The sequence below is a fragment of the Poromitra crassiceps genome (assembly GCF_964638095.1).
Source record: "Poromitra crassiceps genome assembly, chromosome: 12".
NCBI classification, from domain to species: domain Eukaryota; kingdom Metazoa; phylum Chordata; class Actinopteri; order Beryciformes; family Melamphaidae; genus Poromitra; species Poromitra crassiceps.
Genome location: NC_139632.1, coordinates 17,695,271 through 17,718,187, shown reverse-complemented (window position 1 = coordinate 17,718,187; position 22,917 = coordinate 17,695,271). Strand labels below are relative to the sequence as shown.

At 43.9% G+C, this 22,917-nt stretch overlaps 1 protein-coding gene and 1 pseudogene across 2 annotated transcripts in view; both read right to left on the bottom strand.

Moving 5' to 3' along the window:
* The window catches only part of LOC310786056 (mast cell protease 8-like), a gene marked incomplete at both ends in the record, with an annotated part of 1,364 nt that extends 867 nt beyond the window's left edge, over positions 1-497 (bottom strand). Inside the window, 2 exons of the mRNA XM_083647239.1 lie at positions 35-182; positions 349-497. Coding sequence (XP_083503365.1) covers positions 35-182; positions 349-497 — 297 coding nt within the window. The remainder of the gene's footprint in view (positions 1-34; positions 183-348) is intronic.
* Positions 498-10,783: 10,286 nt separating this feature from the next.
* LOC310786399 (pre-mRNA-splicing factor ATP-dependent RNA helicase DHX16 pseudogene) lies at positions 10,784-13,956 on the bottom strand (annotated as a pseudogene). Its single transcript has one exon. The product of its transcript is annotated as a pre-mRNA-splicing factor ATP-dependent RNA helicase DHX16 pseudogene (transcript).
* Between the last annotated feature and the right edge of the window lie 8,961 nt (positions 13,957-22,917).

The following is a 22,917-nucleotide window of genomic DNA, read 5'->3' as shown; positions in this document are numbered from 1 at the left end:
ACTATTAGATTAGGCTGAATAAATGTCTGCTTACCTTGAGGAGCATGATGTCATTCCTGAGTGAGACTTCGTCATAGGAGCGGTGCTTGTATTTCTCTTCTACCTTGTATCTCATTGTTTTCTTGAACTGCTTTCTCTTGAGGTTGTGGGTACCAAGAACAACCGTCAGTGTGTCATTTACGCTGAAAAGATGTTCAGTGAGAGGTTGTCAATCATGTTTTTTTTCATGAAGTATGAACAAGAAAAACATTATTGCCTTTGAATATGTAACAGTCACGTTTACTTTTTTAACTTCTAACTTGATTTAAAATCAAAGTTCAGAGATTGCTTGTGGAGGAAGTAACTCACACGTCGCAGTGAGCAGCAGTGATGACACACTTTTTGTTGACAAGGAATCCTCCACAACTATGATTTCCATTAATCTGCACTGATGCCATGTACAGCAATGACTCATCATCTGCCTTTTTCCCATTTATGATTTCACTCCCAAGTGCTGAAAAGAATGAAAAGATTGATACATAATTGAAAGAAAGATAAATCACAAATAATTAATTTAAGCCAAGAATAAACAAACACATGAACAAATAATAAATAAATAAATAAATAAGATCTAAAGTCTTACCTTTTTGTCCCAGACATATCAGACAAAGCACAAATGTATGCAAACCACGCATCATGCAAGCAGGACACTGGTCTCATGGTGGTCTCAAAGAGACCCTTATATACACAGAAAAGTCTGCACTACCTTGTGGTTCCCATGGAGATTACGTGCAGTATATCTGACCTAGTACACCTACATCCTGTCACAACCTTTGTGCTGAAGATAGTGTGGTCAGTGGAGCGATGTGTTCTTGACTGTGACTTGTGTGAAGAACAACTGCGTGTGGTTCTGGTGGTCAACTCAGAGTTCTCATAACCAACAGAACAGCTGGTGTGCTCAACTCACAGACTTGAAGTTTGACAGGTCGCGGCCCAAAAACCATGAGATAAAGTTGTCAGCACTCTTGAGCGAGTAAGTTCAGAAAATACATCAAAAAGTATTTTGATACAAATTACAAATACTTATACGCTACAAGAGAAAGTGAGGGAATTGTTAAAATGCACTGAGATTGTTTTGGTTGAAACTGTTAAAATGTCAAGTGGAGTTAAAAAGGGAACTTATGGTAGACTTTTTATTTCATTTTTCTCAAATTAAGCTCTCTGCTATGTATTTGACTTTTTCAATGCAGCCCCTTTTTTACTTGAAATGAGAAAATAACATGCATTTATTATTAAAGTACTCTCCAGCTGAACGTGAAAACTGAAAATAAATACTCAGTAACTTTGGTCACAGAGGGAACCCTCTTTGTTAGTTCTCGCTATTGATTCACTTCGAAACTGACCGTTTCCAGTAACTTTGGATTATTATTTCATCGTGTGGTGAGTACACGAGTCACAACATTTACACATGAGTGTTTCTGGCACTGTTGGAATGTATATTTTGGGTGACTGAATGGAGGAAGGCAGAGATACCATAGATTGCCATTGTAGTGCTAAGCTATTAGCAGTGAGGGCTGTACCGCAGTTTGTACTGCACGCACAGTGATGATAAAGGCATTCACATTCTACATTTAATATCGGCAAATAGGTGAATCTCCAAATGTTGGTGTATCCCTTTAATGCTCACAATCTGTGGCTTTAGGATTTAATTATAGATTACCGTATCTGACCTAAGCTTAGTTATAGCCATATCCTGTGTACCTACATTCTGGGCACCAGAGTCTACCAGTCTGATAGACTATAGACTCTATAGTATAGACTCTGGGTGCTCAGATAGGTGTACCTACAGAGGTACCTACAGAGGGATAACTACCTCTCTCGTAACGGGACAAGTCCCGTCTTTTATTGTCACACGAACACCACAACACATGCATACGGCCACAACACACTCATGCTGACGGTGGCCGGTGAAAAGTGTCCTCTGCATTTAACCCATCCAGGCATGTCCTTTCCTCGGGGGGGGGCAGGCCAGGAGCAGTGGTCGCTTTCTCGTACAGCGCCCGGGGACCAACTTCGGATGTTGTCGTCACTGGTCGGATGACGATGACGATCTGATCTTCTGCATGTTTTTAGTGGGGGGGTTATATACGGAGGAACCCCCTGGGGGAGCACGGGGAGAACATGCAAACTCCACACAGAGAGAAAGGCCCTTACGACGAGATACCCCACCTGGGCAGTAGGCACGTGATATGGGGGGGAACACACAACCACAGCGCCCACAGTGTCCCAGGCGAGAATCGAACTCAGGACCTTCTGACTGTGAGGCGACAGCTCTACCACTGAGCCACCGTGCCCCATACAGTATGCAGGTAATGCAGTTGCATTGGGGCCCGCAACAGTTTAGGGCCTTCTCTTGTAAAAAACCTTTTGTAGAGTAGTGTGTGTATAAATTACACACACACACACACACACACACACACACACACACACACACACACACACACAGATGTTTTGCATCGGATAGCGTCTTCACTTCACGTGAAGACTCAGGTAGGAGCTGGCATTTAGACCTAGACGTGAAAATGGCACAGTGTTTGATGGGAAATGCGTGACGTTCGCCGGGCACTAATGTGCTCAGTATGAGCGAGAAGTTACTGCACTCTCCTCTCCTCCGTATTGAGCAAAGGATGTGCTGTTGCTTCACATCGATTACTGCAGCCTGTGGTCACCCGCACAGTGCTGGCTGCACCATGACCACAACAACTGACATCACTGACACATTAATATTTTAATCATCATCATCATCATCATCATCATCATCACTGTGTCTGTCGCTCTGAAACTTTCTCATGATTCCCAATAATAGGTTTTTAGGTTAGTATGCCTATAAGAAGCCTGAAGAAGGTCTATGACCGAAAGCTTGCAATAAACAATATATTTGCACAGATTTTAGTGTGCTGCTTTTTTCATTCAGTTTTGCCTTCCACAGTCAGATACCAACATATTAATTAATGGATATTTTTGATCCAATACTTCTGGCTGTTATTATCTTTTCAGTATAGGCTACCTCATTATACCCAGCAGAGAGGACCAGAGTCAAGCATGTTGAAGATTTCTAAAGTCATTCTGACTTTTGACCATGAGAGGGCGCAGTATCTCCATCAGTGCAAGTCCACTGAAGTCACAAATCCTTCATCAGTCTAATTTTGAACTGTGATTGTGAAAATCAATGTAATTTTCATGCCCTTGGCAGCCAAATTTGCTTTCAATTTTATAATGCTGTGTTAGTTAGGGGGTATAGCTGACAATGAAGATGAGTGAAACAAATGTACCTTAGGTTAATGCTCATAGCCTGTGGCTTTAGGATTTTAAGGCTGTAAAACTTATTTGTGTGTGAGTGTGTGTGTGTGTGTGTGTGTGTGTGTGTGCGTGCGTGCGTGCGTGCGTGCGTGCGTGCATGCATGCGTGCGCGCGCGTGAGTGTGCGTGTGTATATATTATGTATATATAATATATTATTTATACATATATTATATATATAACACAATGGTAAATTGTGATAGGGTATAGACAGAATACTAAGTAGAGATATCATCAGCCTAAAAACACATTTTAATCTAAAATGGTGATACACTGACTGACTATTGAATGCTTGTGGGGTTCTACAGGCTCCAGCAGACTGTCTCCTTTAGGTTGAATCCTGCTGAACCATGTCTCCTCTACAAGGAGTATCCATCCTTGAACTATTGCAACCGATTCAGTATTTCAAAAACATGTGATTTAAAACACAAATATTTTGTATGCAAAAGTCTAATGATGTATGTTGTAAAGTTAATGTTGTGGAGATTCGAGGTCCTGCCGCGACAGCGACAAGTTTAATTTCATACCAACAATCATGTAGGCCTATGTCTAAACGTTATGTCTAAAACAAGAAGACTGCTTGTGCCTGATGATCACTGAACCCTACTGTAGGCTGTGTCCATTGAAGTCAAACTGAACCTGAGAGCACCATTTGCAAATTTCTCCCAACAGAAGATATAAAATGAACCCAAAGCTTTCACCTCTGTACCTAAAATGTATCTCAGTAGGGACCTACACTCATTGTGTTTGGTCCTGTCCTAAAATCCAAGCATACTGGACGGATATTTTACAAGACATGGGAAAAATATTTGGTGTGGCTTTGGACATGAACCCTCTCTCTTTACTCTTGGGTCATCCGAGTCAAGATATACTTGTTGTTACTAGTTCTAACAGATGACTGTATGCCATCTTGGCGCAGCAAGGAAAAACATTTTTCTGTCATCGATAAACGACAAGCCTCCCACTGAAACAAACTGGCATAAGATAGTTATAGAATGCATTACTCTTGAATGTCTGACCTGTCTACTTCACTCCTCAAACGTACAGTTTACAAAAATATGGTCACCATATCTTAACTTCTCCACGGTGGCCTCAACGCTTTCAAGTATTCTCCTTGACTAACCAATTGTGTAACTCCCCCCCTCCATTTTTTTCTAATTATTTTGTAATTTGGTATCTTGCTCATTGACTGATTATTTTTTATGTAAGGAAAGGGTTTATTCTCTGTCAAACATAGCCTACTTGTGGGGAAAAAAATTAACCTGAGAAGCTTTGCCAATAATATTGTTGGAAAAGGCTTTTTGCGTTTTTTATTAACTTATACATTGTTCTGTGTCTTATATCATTCTGGAACATGGAGTCAGAAACAAAACATAATTTATAATAAACCAAGTTTATTATGCATTGAGTTAAGCGGCAGACATTGACAAAACTACTCGGATACTACTATACTATACTATACTCTACTGTATATATACTCTAGAAGTATGTTGAAATGAAGCTTCTTGTGTAAGACTAGTACATGTCATTACATTTCTTTTGCTCGAGAATCTCTTTGATCCAGGGTAAGAACTTGGATATATCCGTGTAGACGTTGGGTACATGATCTGGGTAGGTACAGGTCTTACTGTAGAAAGATACAATGCCAACTGCCTTCCCATTGCACACGAGAGGGCCACCAGAATCACCCTACGAGAGAAGAAACACATCTTAGTTTGTTCATTCATACCAGTTGACAGTTTGCTGTATGTTTGTAAGGAAAATAAATACAACACACCTCACAAAATCCTTTTTTTGTGCCATATCCACCTGCACAGATAACGTTGGTTAGATCCCTGTTCCATTCCTTCTGACAGACGTCCAGGTCAATGGTAGACACATCCACAACTCGCAGCTCATCAACAACAGAACCGTTACTTGCAGTGAATCCCCATCCAGCTACAGTGCACTTTGTGTTGGCTTTGATGATTTCATCCTCACAAGGCAGTTTAATTGTTTCAATTTTTTTGCTTGGTTTAGCTTTCTTGGACAGCTAGAAACACACACAGTCAAAAAGTTAAATTTAAAACTGCAAGGGTGTAATGTCACCAGAAACTTCGTCTGTGCATCTGTTACACAGACTTCAAGTCAGCACATCTTTAGGATCAAAGTCAAACAATGGCTATAAGACAGAGCTGCAGAATGATTTATTTGAAGGTTATCATTGGCAGTTAAAGGGTTAGGCAATGTTTATTGCAGTTAGTTGATTATATTAGTAGGTTTTAGTAGCTTTTGTACTGAATCGTGTGTGTGTCTGTGTGTGTGTGTGTGTGTGTGTGTGTGTGTGTGTGTGTGTGTTATGATGTGCGATACATTTGTCTTTGTTTTTTTATTTGTTTGTTTTCCATTAGAAACTGCTACACAATCCCTCTATTACACTATTAGATTAGGCTGAATAAATGTCTGCTTACCTTGAGGAGCATGATGTCATTCTTGACATCGTCATCATGCGTGTCATAGTAGCGGTGCTTGCATTTCTTTTCTACCTTGTATCTTATTGTTTTCTTGAACCACTTCCTCTTGAGGTTGTGGGTACCAAGAACAACCGTCATTGTTTTATTTTTACTGAAAAGATGTTCAGTGAGAGGTTGTCAATCATGTTTTTTTTCATGAAGTATGAACAAGAAAAACATTAATTGCCTTTGAATATATAAAGTAACAGTCACGTTTACTTTTTTAACTTCTAACATGATTTACAATCAAAGTTCAGAGATTGCTTGTGGAGGAAGTAACTCACTCGTCACAGTGAGCAGCAGTGAGTACAAACTGTTCGGTGACAAGGAATCCTCCACAACTATGCATTCCATTAATCTGCACTGATGCCATGTACAGCAATGACTCATCATCTGCCTTTTTCCCATTTATGATTTCACTCCCAAGTGCTGAAAAGAATGAAAAGATTGATACATAATTGAAAGAAAGATAAATCACAAATAATTAATTTAAGCCAAGAATAAACAAACACATGAACAAATAATAAATAAATAAATAAGATCTAAAGTCTTACCTTTTTGTCCCAGACATATCAGACAAAGCACAAATGTGTGCAAACCACGCATCATGCAAGCAGGACACTGGTCTCTCATGGTGGTCTCAAAGAGACCCTTATATACACAGAAAAGTCTGCACTACCTTGTGGTTCCCATGGAGATTACGTGCAGTATATCTGACCTAGTACACCCACATCCTGTCACAACCTTTGTGCTGAAGATAGTGTGGTCAGTGGAGCGATGTGTTCTTGCAAACCATTTTTAATGAAACTGTGACTTCTGTGAAGAACAACTGCGTGTGGTTCTGGTGGTCAACTCAGAGTTCTCCTAACCAAAAGAACAGCTGGTGTGCTCAACTCACAGACTTGAAGTTTGACAGGTCGCGGCCAAAAAACCATGAGATAAAGTTGTCAGCACTCTTGAGCGAGTAAGTTCAGAGAGGGGCGAAAATACATCAAAAAGTATTTTGATACAAATTACAAATACTTATACGCTACAAGAGAAAGTGAGGGAATTGTTAAAATGCACTGAGATTGTTTTGGTTGAAACTGTTAAAATGTCAAGTGGAGTTAAAAAGGGAACTTATGGTAGACTTTTTATTTCATTTTTCTCAAATTAAGCTCTCTGCTATGTATTTGACTTTTTCAATGCAGCCCCTTTTTTACTTGAAATGAGAAAATAACATGTATTTATTATTAAAGTACTCTCCAGCTGAACGTGAAAACTGAAAATAAATACTCAGTAACTTTGGTCACAGAGGGAACCCTCTTTGTTAGTTCTCGCTATTGATTCACTTCGAAACTGACCGTTTCCAGTAACTTTGGATTATTATTTCATCGTGTGGTGAGTACACGAGTCACAACATTTACACATGAGTGTTTCTGGCACTGTTGGAATGTGTATTTTGGGCGACTGAATGGGGGGAAGGCAGCGGTACCATAGACTGCCATTGTAGTGCTAAGCTATTAGCAGTGAGGGCTGTACCGCAGTTTGTACTGCATGCACAGTGATGATAAAGGCATTCACATTCTACATTTAATATCGGCAAATAGGTGAATCTCCAAATGTTGGTGTATCCCTTTAATGCTCACAATCTGTGGCTTTTGGATTTAATTATAGATTACCGTATCTGACCTAAGCTTAGTTATAGCCATATCCTGTGTACCTACATTCTGGGCACCAGAGTCTACCAGTCTGATAGACTATAGACTCTATAGTATAGACTCTGGGTGCTCAGATAGGTGTACCTACAGAGGGATAACTACCATACAGTATGCAGGTAATGCAGTTGCATTGGGGGGCCCGCAACAGTTTAGGGCCTTCTCTTGTAAAAAACCTTTTGTAGAGTAGTGTGTGTATAAATTACACACACATACAGTACACACACACACACACACACACACACACACACACACACACTTTATTAGGACATGGCTTCTAGCCATGTCCTAATAAAGGCTTTTTAACTTAAAAGACCAGTGTCGCACTGTCGCCGTGGCATTTTTAAAGTTTGCTCCTTCTACTCTACAAAAGGTTTTTTACAAGAGACAAACTTTTCCTTTCTGTTAATTCCTTGCCCAAATGGATTTGACCTTGACCAAAAGTGTCAGTGGTTGTGAGGACACAGACCCAATTTATCCCTTTAAATATCTGATGACATCACAATTGCTCGAGTGACATCATTGATGACATCACAATTGCTTGAGTGACAGGTTCGTTCACCGTTCAACACACACTTTGCACAGCCCTTCACAATACAAGCCCAAATCACAATTCACACAGCTCTTCACAATGTCAAACACTATGTGGGCAGAGCCTCTTCCCACACATCACCTGCCAATCACAAGGTGTGGCCAGATCCTCTTCCGACACATCACCTGTCAATCAAACAGTGTGAGCTGTTTAGTCACTGATGTCACACAATATCTATGAATGAGTGCCATCATCAGTGATTCATGACATCACTGATGACTCCGCAGTTGTCGCTTCTTTTCACCCGACAGTGGGAAGCTTCACTGACAGGACGTATACCGCGTTAATGACAACTCAGACCGACGGAAAAAATGGGTTCTGATCTGTAAAAAGTGAATTGAACTGTCATCCAGGTCGGAATTATAGATCGAAAATTCGGGTATCATCCAGAGCTCCGCTTTGTCCGAGTTGACATCATAGCCACATCAAAATGGTGACTTGCATCTCAATTTTTCTCCTTCTGGTAAATCGCAGAATTACACAAAAGCCTAATGATGACTCGTATGTTGTTTAGTTGTTTAATATTTATAACCCATAACCCATTATGTGGATTAATTTCATACCAACAATCACTGGAATCAACAATCAAAGTTGATCAGATTTGAGAAAACTTCTTCTATTGTATTTTATGTCTAAAACAGAAGAAAATTGAAAAGTGCTTGTGCCTGATCACATACTGTGTGTCCAATTGAACCTGAGAGGCTTTGTCAATAATATTGGTGGAAAAGGCCTTACATTTTTTTAAACAAACATAGATTGTTCTGTGTCTTATATCATCCATCATATATTGTATCATTCATCATATCTTATATCATTCTGGAACATGGAGTCAGAAAGAAAGTAGAATAAACCAAGTGTAGAGGCTAAATTAAACCAAAATAATAAAGCCACTGAGGGGCGAATTGGGAGTAGTTTCAGACGCGTGTTCAAGTCCAAGAAATCAATGTCCATTCACTGTGTTATAATTGGATGTCTCACCGACCCTCCATTTATTTGGCAATGCATGTTTGTCATTGCTCACCATATGTACAGCATAGTCCAACAGCAACAGTCACGCTATGATGCCCAGTAACCAAACTCATGACTTCACATAATACTGATAACACGGAGAAAATGAACAAACACGGTAATAGTGAAAGGCATGGAGCAGCACCAAACACTGCAGCACGGTCGAAAACTGTGTGCTTTCCCAATCAGCACCTAATTCCCCTCACCTGGGAGCATACCTATATGCACTTTCCATTCCCACATGAATGCTCCACCCAGTGCCCAATGCCAGAATTGCATGTTCACACACACACACACACACACAGTGTCAGAGAAGAGGCCTGATAATAAAGAAAATAATAAATGAACAAAAGTACCTTTTGGCTCCAACACCAAGTTTATTATGCATTGGGTTGAGCAGGCATTGACACAATTACTAATTTACTATATAGCCTATATAATAGAATGTTTTTTATTGTATTTTATTTAACCTTTATTTAAAGTCCCATTGAGATTAAGTATCTCTTTTTAGAGGGAGTCCTGGTCAAGACAGACAGCAGCATATAAAACCCACAATTACAGACAGAAAGCATAGAATACAAAATTACAGCAAAAAGAACAAGCCAGGTAATTTAAAAACATTTGCATCTTAGGGAAACAGCCTTTAAATCTCTCATTTCGGCTTTAAAAGCATTTAGTGAGATGAATTCAGCAAGTCATTCTGAAGGTGCAGAATACATGCAAGTATGTTGAAACAAAGCTTCGTGTGTGAGACTTGTGGGTGTTTTCACACCTGAAAGTTCAGACCAAATGAGTTTTTGTTTCTTTTTCTCTTCTTTCCGAGGTAATTTCACACTTATAGGTGTGAAAGCGCCCTCAAAGCAATTGCTTGTTGTTCTGCTGAAACAGCAGGCAGAAAGAAGCACGCAAGTCAGTATCAACTCAAAATTTAATTTGCCATAAATAGTTTATTGCCATAGAAAAATCTAAACAGGAGATGGGGAGCCTCCCAGGTGAAACAAATTATTTAATTATTTAATATTTTCTGCTTGATGGAGACTTGTCAGTAATGGCCAATTTATCACACATTTCCAATGTCTTGCTTTCACATCCACTGAACATTATGCAACGTAAACGAGGCCTCTGGTGACTGTTCAAGAGCCTAGAAAAACAAAGTAGCAGTCTCACATTCTCCACTGTTGCTGTCAGGCAGGCCTATGTTGATGCAGGAAACTCAAATCCAAGTGCACCGCAAACATTTCCTTGTTGTGGCTCAGCTCTCATTGCCCGTTTATCATTTAACCAACCTGCATCAGTTTGTGATCCACTTCCTGCTGGACCATATTTCTCAGTTTCTTGTGTGCAGACGGGCTTGTCCCAGCATGCAGGTGTCCCTCATGTTTTCTATTCAAAAACAGAACTTTTTTGCTCATATGAATTTCTTGTATGGATTTGTATAATTTGGTTAATATTCAATACGTTCAGTGCTGATAGTGGCTGGGCAATGATGATGATGTCAAAAAGGAAATATATTATAGAAGAAAACTGTTTTTCACAACTAATGCCTCACAACTTTTCCCTCATCTTTTTCATACTTTTGCTGACTTTTTGTGACATTCCTAAACTTTCAAACTTTGTTGTTTTTTTCGCTCTATCCCCTGAGCCCCAGTCGTCCGCTCAACCCAGTTCCTCTTTTTTGTTTTGCCCTGCTTGCGGGGCATCTTCTTGCTGCTGCTGTCCTCCAGCTCTTTGTTCTTGTAGTAGTGAGGAGCCACTTCAAGCAGCCAGCCGCTCTCTATCTCGATCACCTGTCTCATGAACTCCTTGCTGGTGAAGACCAGCTGGTGGTAGATGAGCCAGCGCTGCACTGGCTCCTCGAACAGAGAGCTGTTGGGATGGACGTATACTGTCTGCTGGTGCTTCACCGTCTTGTAGCTGCCTTTGCTCAATTGCGCCGCCTGGTAGAAATAACCTGCTGTCACTGACTTGCGGATGGGCACACTGTCTTCTCGGGAGCTGACCACCTCCACCTCGATGCGATCCATCAGGCCCTCCAGCTGCTCCCTGACATCCCGCGCTGTCTTCATGGAGCGGAAGTGGATAAAGTTCTCGTAGCACCACTGTGTGGAGTAACCGCTTTCCACCCACTGTGTGTAGACGTTGAGCAGCACCAGATGATCTCCCCCTGGCACTACAAAGTTCATCCTGGCATTGTCGGCGTGCACCACCTTGTTTTTGGGCCGGTAGAAAATAGAGTTGTTCACCGATAGCATAGCGGCTATGGTCAGCACCTCCTCTGAACACTTATACTGCTCGGAGGCCAGGATCATCTTGCTTAGCATGGGGTCCACCGGCAGCTCAGCCATCTTGCGACCCAGCTTGGTGAGCTCTCCCAGGTGGTTGAGCGCTCCCAGAGCGTAGAGCTGCTCCAGAGCCAGGACCAGAGTCTCATGAGGAGGCGGGTCCATGAAGTCAAAGTGAATGAGGTCATTGATGCCCAGACTCTTGAGCAGTAGGACTACATTGCCCAAATTGGTCCTCTGGATCTCGGGCACAGTGGTCTCCTCCATCTCGTGCTTAAAGGCCCAGGCCGTGTAAAGCCGAAAACATTTCCCAGCAGCCACTCTGCCTGCACGGCCCGCTCTCTGGTTGGCTGAGGCACGTGAGCAGGGCGTGACGATGAGTGACTCCATGCCGGTGCGGGCGTTGTAACTCTTCTGTTTGCAGAAGCCGGGGTCAATGATGTAGATGATGCCATCTATGGTCAGTGAAGTCTCTGCTATGTTAGTCGCCACCACCACCTTTCGGGCTCCAGGGGGAGTAGGGTTGAAGATCTTAGCCTGCATGTCAGATGGCAGATTCGCATAGATGGGCAGCACCAGCAGCTCTGAGATCTTGGATCCAAGCCGCTTGCATCTCTCCTGGAGCAGCTCGCAACACACCTCAATCTCCTCCTGTCCAGTGAGGAAGACCAGGATGTCTCCAGGAGGCTGGCTGACGTGGATCTGCAGCACTGACACCACACATGCCTCCAGGTAGTCCGCCTCTGGAGCTTTGGTGTAGTAAATATCGACGGGGAATCTCCGGCCAGGGATCCTGAAGACGGGAGCGTCGTTGAAGAAGGAGGAGAAACGCTCGGTGTCCAGGGTGGCACTGGCCACCAGCACCTTCAGGTCCGGTCTGAAGCGGGCGATGTCCTTGATCAAACCAAACAGGATGTCCGTGTGGAGCGTCCGCTCATGAGCCTCGTCTATGATGATCACACTGTAGCTGGCCAGGTCCGGCTCGGTGAGAAACTCTCGGAGCAGCATGCCGTCTGTCATGTACTTGAGCACCGTCCGCTCCGAGGTGCAGTCCTCAAAACGGATACAGTAGCCCACCTCATTACCGAGCTTGACGCCCATTTCCTCCGCCACTCTGGCCGACACAGACATGGCTGCCACTCTGCGAGGCTGGGTGCACCCGATCTTCATCCCTCCACTAGTGTAGCCATCCTCCACCTCCATGAGGTACTGTGGGATCTGGGTGGTCTTGCCGGAGCCTGTCTCACCCTCGATGATCAGGATCTGGTGTTTGCGGATGGCAGCCAGCAGGTCTCCTCTGTAGGGGAAGACTGGCAGGCTGCGTTGCACCTCCTGGATGGACTGTTTCTTCAGCTTGGCCTGTGACAGAGCTGGGGTCTCCTGCTCCTTTTCCGACAGGGTTCCCTTCATGGTGATGGCACTGCTAACAAAGTTGATCATATCGTCCTCCTCCAGGATGAGCTGGTACTTGTCCCTCTCCTCCTTCATCGCTCGCTCCCACTCCTTCTTGACCCCAAAGCTGAGAGAGGCCATCTTCAGCCTCTCCTCCTCCCAGCGGCCCTGCTCTCCTCCCAGCTCCATGGGCATTTCATCCAGCTCCATGTCCCTCTGGGGCACCTCCTTGCTCCTCTTTTCTTCGGGCATGTAGTATCTGTTCTTCCTCTCCTCCTTCTCCTTGGCACCAGCCTTCTTGTAATCCTTGGCCAGGTCTCGGAGGGTGCGTTTGTATTCTAACTCCTTTCTCTCCCTCTCTGTCAGCTCATCTGTGGAGAAGAGGTACTCATCATCGGCGATCTCTGCCTCCAGGTACTCCAGCTGTTCTGCCTCTCTCTTCTGCAGATAGTCCCAGCGGGACCGCTTCCTCAACTCTGGCAACATTTTCCTCTGATCTTCTTCAGCCAACTTCAGTCTTTTCTGAGCGTTTTCATAAGCCTTCTTGTCTGTCCTGTCAGTTATGTTGCAGGTCTTATCTTTGTCTTTCTGTTTCACTCGCTCAGCGAATGCATCTCTCTCTTCAATATCGTGCAGTCGCTGTCTCTCTTCCGTCTCCCACTCGTCCTCCTCCTCCTCTTTGTTTACAGACTTCTGGTCCCCTTGGCTGGATTTACTCCGTTTGGCTGGTTCCTCTTCGCTTGACGACTCGCTCTCCTTTTTCTGTCTAATGTGTTTCCTCTTGTTTCCTCTGTCTTTGTCCTTGCTCTTCTTCTTCCCTTTCTCCGTCTCCTTCACTGTGTCGCCATCACTGTCGCTGTCCTCCAGTAAGGTGTATGTCCGATTCTTCCTATCCATCTCTATGGCTTCCCGTGCCATCGCTCGGGCTGGTTTCTCCACAACCTGCTTGCGAGGAATCTTTTCGTAGAGCTCTTGCGCAAAGGCAATCACACTCTGGTCAATGTCGATTGTGCCCGTCTGCTGCAGGCGGGCCACAAAGTCCTGGCGGCCAGAGGATTTCCGCGCGGTGTCAATCAAAAACTGGGCCACATATCTGTCACTGAGCCCGAGGATGTCATGGAGACGGTCCTTCACCCACTGCTCCAGATTGTCCATTTTGAGTTACGCCGGCTGACAAAGTTGTTGTGATGGTCAGAAGCAGCGGGCTAACTGTGATGAGTTAGCTAGCGTTAGCTTTAGTTCAATAATTAGCCGCTAACTTGAATTGTATTATCATATGTGAGCAGCAGCTTATTCTTCTTATGGTTTTCTGATAGACTGGATGGCTTGCATCTTCCACCACTTATATAGCCTCATCCAGGAAGGATTTATGACATCACGGATGACATCACAAGCCACGCCCCAAACGCAGACGAGCCAATCACAGCGCATGCAGCTCTACAATACACTCGGACATTCTCAGCCTGGAGTTCCATAGAGAAGCACTAGAAAACGCGAGTTTCCTGGTTTCATGGGGGTATATACATTTTATAAGTTGAAAAAATGGTCAAACGATGTGCGTGGGGTAAATGCAACACTGATACGAGGTATCCTGAGAGGATAGGCAATGGGGTATATTTGATCCCGTTTCTCAAACCGCACCTAAACCGAGTCAAACATCTCCGGTGGATTAAGCACTCAACGTAAAGAAGATAAACAAGGACGTAGGTAAGGCAATATCGTGTATAATGTAAGTTACTTAGAGGTAATATTGTGTATACTTGTCACTTTGCTAGTTCGCTAAAGTTAGCTAGCCGCTAGCTTTGTCGCCTAACGTTACTTCAGTGTTTACATAACGCTAGCTCAATGGTGTAGTGCTGCGTTGTTCATGTCACCTACCTATTTAACTTAACGCTAGTCTAAGTATTTTGTCCTGCTTTTTTCTTTGCAAACAGGTTGTAGTTAAGCTAACGTTAAGCTGTTGTCTTCTGAAGTCAAATCCACCCAACTGAAAATCATTAGCTTAGCTGTAACACTGTCACAAGAAAGCACAGGCTGGCTGATGTCAAGCAGAATACTTTATTTGTAACAGTGAAAATGCCAGTAATGACTGACAACAGTCAGCACCTAACCTCGCGTCACCAGGCTCTTCTCGGCGAGAAAGAGCCTGGGTTCCGCTCACAATTGATTTTGTCACCCTACCTGGTTCCGGCCTAGAGCCCGCCCTAGACAGGATGGGCAGCGTTTCTAGCTCGTCAACTTTTACGTTAACTTGACAATTTGACCCAAGTATCAGAACGGCAAACAACAAACAAAAGATGGACGTACCGAACAAAGTTTTTGAAGAAGTTCTTTTAGAAACATTGCGGATTCACAATCTCACATCTTTTAAGCCAATACAGAAGCTTTGCATCAGACAATTAATCGAGGAAAGAGACGTCAAGCAAATGGCAACAAAGACGTTTTTTGGCGCACTGCCTTCCGGTGTTCATTCTGGTTCCGTGGTTTACGCCCCATGACAAAAAGCAGGGTGAAAGGTGCCCAGACTAGTCAGCACCTAACAAGCCAACTCTGTTAAAACAGATACATAACGCAATATGCCTCTTTGACATCCAATATCAAATGAAGTGCAGGTAACTTGGACAAAACACATAATCCAAACATGCCTCTGACATAACTTTATACTAAACATCAACACCATTCGCAGTGTTAATAAACTACTCAGTGTTCAAACGTTCATTGACTTGTGCTGACCTTCTGGTCTTATTCACCACTAGGTAGCTGATTGGTGTCCCTGTCATGTTTTCTATCACATGGTAAGTCTCTGCTGTCACACCTGAAGCTTTCCTAAAAGAGGAGACAAGAATGGAATGTAGTAATGGTTAGTGGACAACATGAGCCTCACAGCCAAACAAGTGTTCATTTTATCAGATTTCTTTTAATTTAGTCTTAGTTAGTTCTGTGTCAAATGTCCTTAAGTTTTTATCATATTAGCACCTGCAGTGCATGAACAATGCTGGTCTTGGACGTTGTTATCTGCAAACGTGATGACAGCGAGGTGAGGCTTCTCCCTCTTACATTGTGACCTGTAAATTTGCGCCTCTAATTTAAGCTTGTCACCCATCATATCTAGCTTTACATTTTGGATGTATACTGATGCAGAAATGTACTCATGGCATAGTGAAGTCCTTTTTGATGGCTTCGAGACGATATCAGGTCCTTCTGTCTCCAAAAGTTGTGTATACTATAGCCTCTCCTTGGGGTATCGTGTTTATAGTGACTGCGGCTGCATTCATAGTGACTGCGGCTGCCATTGTTATACTCTCAGCGTTTGTTTGTCTGAGTCAGCTAAGGGGGTGTGGCTTAGCGATAGGTCACAATTCCAAGTTCAGTGATGATGTCATCAGTGATGTCATAGAGCATTAGTTGTTTTGCCATATCGCCAAGACACCCATCTGTATTGGAAACAGCTTTTTATCTTTCAGTTTTTTCTCATCTCTTTTCATTGTACAACACAATAACATAAGAGAAAGTAGTGCCCTGTGCACAGCTGTGTTGCTAGTCCCGGGTGCAGCTGGAGCAGGAACAGCAGAAATAGCAATAGTGAGGAGATCCAGCGCACACCAGGTTGTTAGAATTGACTTATTTTATTTAAGTTGCAAAAATATGGCGAACAACACGTTTTGCTGTTACTTCATCAGGTATGCTTTTCGCGTAGCGCGCAAAATCCCTAGTTATTATAAAAGGGACCATGGGGGCAATCTGTTTCCATTTTTGTCCCACTGATGTCATCAATGATGTCATAAATCACTGATGATGTCATAAGTGATGTCACTTGAGAAATTGTGCATTGTGACATCACTGATGATGTCATCAGTGATGTCATAAGTCACTGAAGATGTCATCAGTGATGTCATAATACACTGATGATGTCATAAGACTGATGGATGTAAACTAAGGGGATGATAAAAAGTAGAGTCCGCACACTGGTATTGCTGCTCCCAAAGGTTTAATTAAAGACCACCAAAAAAATTGACGTTTCAGGGACAAAGCCCTTCCTCAGACATGAATGAAGTGTAGTGACACACCCCTTAAATACCCTTGCAGGGGTCACCTGACACATCATGTGATACATAGCTACATAGAAAATGGTGACATACCGGCAATTTCAGAACAACTTGAATATCACATAAACAGAAGTTATCAGGTGTAGACCGTCAAAATGAAATGTAATATCAAGAAGAAAGTGTAATTTAACTATTAAGCAGAGGTCTCTACTACTCTGAAATTGTGGTAGTAGTTGTAGTGACTACAGTATCTGTTCAATTAAAAGTGTTCCAGTCACATGCATAGGTTAGAAAGAAGCGGTCTTGACGCGTATCCAATGTCCATTGATTGATTGTCCAAACAGTTGAATATCTTTGGGTGAAGGTTCCCATTTATTGCAGGATTTGATGGTTTACAGAAAAAAGAGATGTTGGTTAGTTTACCTTGGTGAAAATACAAAAGTGAAGTGATCCGGGTTGACTGATAGCTGCGTGAATGGATTTTCTTTTGCTTATGTGTGTACAGTAAGAACCGTATAGCTCCCGCCACCTACAGTATGCTCCAAACAAACATTATGAATGAATCACCTGTGCTCATTAAAAACACCACCTGACTGACATCATGTGACCACCAGTGTTGCATTATATTACCAACCATAAATATGCTACCATCTAGTGGTCAAATAATATGATATCATCTATAAAAATATAAACTGAATTAGATGGAAAATACTATAATTGAACCATAAATACAAAATATAACAATACAACTAAACATGCTAAATGGCTCCTACAGTAGTAAAAAACAATGTGAAGATACGACAGCTATGAAGAAAATGGTATGAGGCCCACACAATGTTATCAAATATGGTGTAAAAACACATTAATGGAGCAATACCACATGACTGGATAAAAAACATAGTACAGAGATGACTCTAGACTCTAGAGTCATCTCTGTACTATGTGTTAAAGGAGCCCAGTCTACTACTGTAAGCTACTGAGGTGTCTAACCACGGATGACCTGGGTGACGCGCTCGCTGCAGCTGATGTTACATACATACGAGATTTGTTGTGTAGGAAATTGAGCAAAGCAGTCCTTTAGGTGAAAACGTGGATTTATTGGCTCCAGTGCATCAAGGTAAATACGGTCCATTTTGTGATCCAAAAACAGAAAAGAAAAGCACACCAAACAAATGTCGCGCCATTGCTAAGCGGTCAAAAACCCTTTGCCCTTCCGGGCCAAACACCTAGTGAACCAAGGTGAAGGCAGCACCTATGTAGAAAACCTGGTAACATGGCACAGCGACACCACATGGACAAGTAAAGATATGACAGCACAAAATCAACCACAAATATGACCAGAACACATTTGGCACTTACACACCGGCCCCTAATTGTTAGTGGCAGGAAGACAATAACAATTCAAACAAAATTTAAACAAAAGAAAAAAGGAGCCAAATGTTTTCAATGCACCAAACTAGAGTATGGCACTGCCAAATTCATACTCCATGCACCAAACAGAGCTTTGTTACTGGTCTTTCTTGTCTGCAGCTGTTCAGTGAGACACCACCTCTTCTTCAGCACAGCCTGCTCCTCCTGTAGGTGCAACACCTCCTGCTGCAGATGCCATTTTTTCCCTTCTGGGGGGCGTGCATGTTGCTCTTTCTCCTGCAGCACTGCATTATGACTGGAAACCAGCTGCTCCACAGCACGGCCAACGGCCTCCCTGTCACGGCAGGTTTCACTTAGCTCCTCCTCCAGCATGGCTCGCACCTTGCAGTATTTCAGTAGTTCAAACTGTGGCTTGGCCTGAAGAACTGCGTAGTCCTGGCACCACTTCGCCCTCTTGGAGCCCCTGACCTCACCTAGAGCCGCCTCCCGCTCCAGCTGCTCGTCGGCCTGATAGGCAGCCTCCATGCTCTCCCTCACCTCAGGGGAGAGTTCTGCCTTCGCCTGACTGAGCTTCTCATGCTGGACACACAGCTTCACCATCCTCTGGTGTTCACACTCAGTCGCCTGTTTGCTTAGGCTGATCGTTCCTTCCTGTTCCCCCTCCTCTTGACCGTATTGATTGATCAGCATTTCTCCCAGATTGCACACAGAGATCCTGTTGGCCATGACAGAAGGAAGCTCCGCCTTCCAAGCACCACTGTTTCCATTCAGCGGCCCATTTACGACCCATCCCAACGCCGTCCTAACGGCATACGGGCCATTCCCGCAGCTCTTGATGACCTCCCAAGGTTCCAATACCTTGGGAGTGTTGATTCCGATCAACATGTCGACGTTCGCCTTGATGGTTGGGATGTGCACCTTTTCCAAGTATGGCCATTTTGCCAGATCTTCTGTGGTCACTATGTTGTGAACAGTGACTGGCATCCTCTTCTGTGTGATCACATCTGGGAGAGTGTAAAAGTCATTGCTGTCAAGCCCAGCTACCTCCAAACCAACCAAAGAGTAGGCTGGTCTGACTGTTTCTTGCCCCATAGTACGCAACACAATGTTGGTTTGTCTGCCTGTTATGTTCAGCTTCTGCATTAGATGTTCTGAGCAGAATGTGGCCGAACTGCCAGGATCTAAAAAGGCATAGGTGCTTATGATATTTCCCTTTGCAGACTTCACCTTTACAGGGAGAATGGATAGAACACACTGGTCCTTACCGGCCCCTGTATGCCCACATGTGGTGAATGAAGTGGGCTGGTTATGTACCGTTTCCTTCAAATGTTCTGGAGATGCTGTTTGCCCTTTGAAGTGCAGCACAGTGGGGTGAGTTTGACCACAAACTGTACATGTCGAACGACTCTCACAGTCCCGGCTCATGTGACCGACACATAAACATGCAAAACAAACACCATTAGCCCTTAGAAGTTGAATTCTGTCCTTGTGCATCATTTTACTGAACTGTTTGCACTCCTCCAATGAATGACTGTGACCACAGCAAAGACATCCAGATGAATCGGATGCTGCTTCATTCATTTCCTCAGGGAAGCTCATAGAGGTTACTGTGGAGGCAACAATATTTCCCTTCACTCTGTTGCTGGTGTGGCTTGGCTGTGATCTGTAGCTGGGCTGTGAGGCATAGCTGGGTTGTGATCTGTAGCTGGGCTGTGGTCTACTGCTGGTGAGAGCCCTTACTCCAGCAGACCCAGACCCTGGGTCCTGTATGTCGCCAAACAGGGGGTCAGATAGAATTCTGACTCTGCGTTCCATGAATTTGACAAGATCAATAAAATGAGCTCTGTGATTGCTTGCTTCCAGTATGTCATGAGCCTTGCCCCGCCATTGCTCCCTCATCTTGTATGGCAACTTTGAAATGATGGCCCTCATGTTTGCAGGCATGTCCAGCTCCTGCATGTACTGGAGCTCCCCCATCACATTGCAGCAGCCACGCAAGAACAAGGAGTAGGCTTGGAGTGATTTCACATCCTCAGATTTGATTGCTTGCCACGCCAAAGCCCTTTCCATATATGCAGCTGCAATCGTGTATTGATTTCCAAAATGTTCATGTAGAAGATCCTTCGCCACAGCATAGCCACGCTCAGGCTCCATGTGCTGGCAGCTACGCACCAGTTCCTGCGGTTGTCCTCTGGTGAACTGCTCCAAATAGTAAAGACAGTCAGCCTTTCCTGCCTTTCCTTCCACACCTTGCTCAAAGGCCCTGATGAACGATATGTATTGCAGTGGATCTCCTTCAAAGGTGGGAATATCCCGTGGTGGAAGAGACAACGACCGCTGCTGCTGCACCAGAGCAGCCGTTATTTCATTCTGCCTGTTCATAATGGCCAGTATGTCTCCAGGTGCATTTTGACTGATTTGAGGGAGTGGTGGTGATTGACTTTCCTCCTCATTTAACTGTGAAATTGCTGGTTGATGTTGAAAGTGCAGTGATGTCCCCAGTATGTTCTCCTGCTGCTGCACACTGGGGAGGTATTGCTGTGGTGAAGCTGATTTAAATGCTTGTCCTGTGTCCTTTGACCGCACGTCCACAGATTGCGTATTAGCTGGCGCCAACAGCCATTTTGATGTAGCTGACTTCCTTGATTCTTGCTTGTATTCATTTGCCAAGGGGTTCAAGATGGTGGGTTTCCCTTTGCCCTTTTCCAGATATGAATTCATGGCATTTGAATGCACTCGAGAGGAACCTCTTGATTCGGCCGCCTGTATTACTGCCAACTTGGCATCATAGGCGGCTATGTCAGCTTCCATGTCAAGCTGCGCCTGTTTCCTGCTCAGCTGTTGTTCTTGCTCCTCCATGTTCCTCCTCAGCTGTTGCTGCTGCTCCTCCAAGGCTTGCCTTTCCTTCAGGGCTGCAGAGCGAACAAACAGCGCAGCTCTTTCAGCCTCAGCTTTGATGCGTGCAGAGGATGTGGTGCTTGAGTGCTTACTGCCACGACTTGAGCGTTTACTGCCATGACTTGAGTGTTTACTGTCGTAGTTGGAGATGCTGTCCTGAGAATGAACAGCATCTTGAACAGTATGTGCATATGTGAATTTTGGAACATTGTCATTTTCACATGCAGCACCTTCATTGTGTGAAATCCATGTTTCTGCATTGGCAATACACCCAATATTAGAAAGCATTTTAGCTTTAAACCACGTTTCGTGATTTGTACCTTCATCAGATGGCATTAAAACCAACAGATTTGCATGCATGGATTTTGCTTCCTCACACACACCAAACAATTCAATAAGAGCATTTTGTACCTGTTTTTTACCTTCATCACCATAATCATCTGACATTGCATCTTCAATTGTTTTTCTTATAGCGGTTGCTTTATTTAGCTTAGATTTTCTATCCCTTTGCAAATTATCAATTTTATCAGCAAGTGCTTTTGCAGTGAGTTTAACGACCCGTTTTTCCCTTTGCGTTTTTACACTGCCAGTCACACTACTAGGTTTACCAGCTGATTGCACACAAGTCTCGGACACGACAGCCTCTTCCATAGGCGCGTTCACGTCTGCCATGACGAGGCAACGAGTCGGCAAGTCACTACGAGTCGGCAAGTCAATAGTTCACCGCGCAACGAACAGTCAATCAAAGTCAATGTCACAATGCCGATCCCTTCGGCAACCAATGCATTGGGTTTATGCCCCCCATGTGTGCACACAGATTTAAATGGCCATTAGTGTAGCGCTACACATACCTGGCTCCAATGCGTTGGGCGCCGTTGAAAGTGATGCTTGGTTGGTAGATGCTCCACAGCTAGGCTTAGCATTAGCTCCGTAGCTCCTGCGTCTTTACCCCCATGGATGGCAGCAGGCGTCCTCCTCCGTAGCCGAGTCCAAGCAGCTCCTTTGGCAGCTCTCCTGGTCCTCCTCCGGCTGGCTGACGTCCTCCTCCGTAGTTAGCTTTTAATGTTAGCCGAGAAAGTCCAGGCAACTGGCAACGCCTGATGCTATCGGCGCTGTCCCGACAGCTCTCCTGATGATCCTCCCGCGTAACGTTACACAAACGTATCAAAATAACGTTTAGCATAAACAAAGTTCCATTTGTGCGAGGTTTTTGACTAATGTTAAAGGAGCCCAGTCTACTACTGTAAGCTACTGAGGTGTCTAACCACGGATGACCTGGGTGACGCGCTCGCTGCAGCTGATGTTACATACATACGAGATTTGTTGTGTAGGAAATTGAGCAAAGCAGTCCTTTAGGTGAAAACGTGGATTTATTGGCTCCAGTGCATCAAGGTAAATACGGTCCATTTTGTGATCCAAAAACAGAAAAGAAAAGCACACCAAACAAATGTCGCGCCATTGCTAAGCGGTCAAAAACCCTTTGCCCTTCCGGGCCAAACACCTAGTGAACCAAGGTGAAGGCAGCACCTATGTAGAAAACCTGGTAACATGGCACAGCGACACCACATGGACAAGTAAAGATATGACAGCACAAAATCAACCACAAATATGACCAGAACACATTTGGCACTTACACTATGTTTTTTATCCAGTCAGAGCAGAGGTCAATATTCATTACAATGTGGACACAATGAGATGAACACACACAAGCACACATCATTGGTGTTCAAGTCCAACATGAGTTCTTTGTCAAGTTGAGTCCAAAGTCATCGAATCTGTGACTGAAGTCCACAACTCTGCA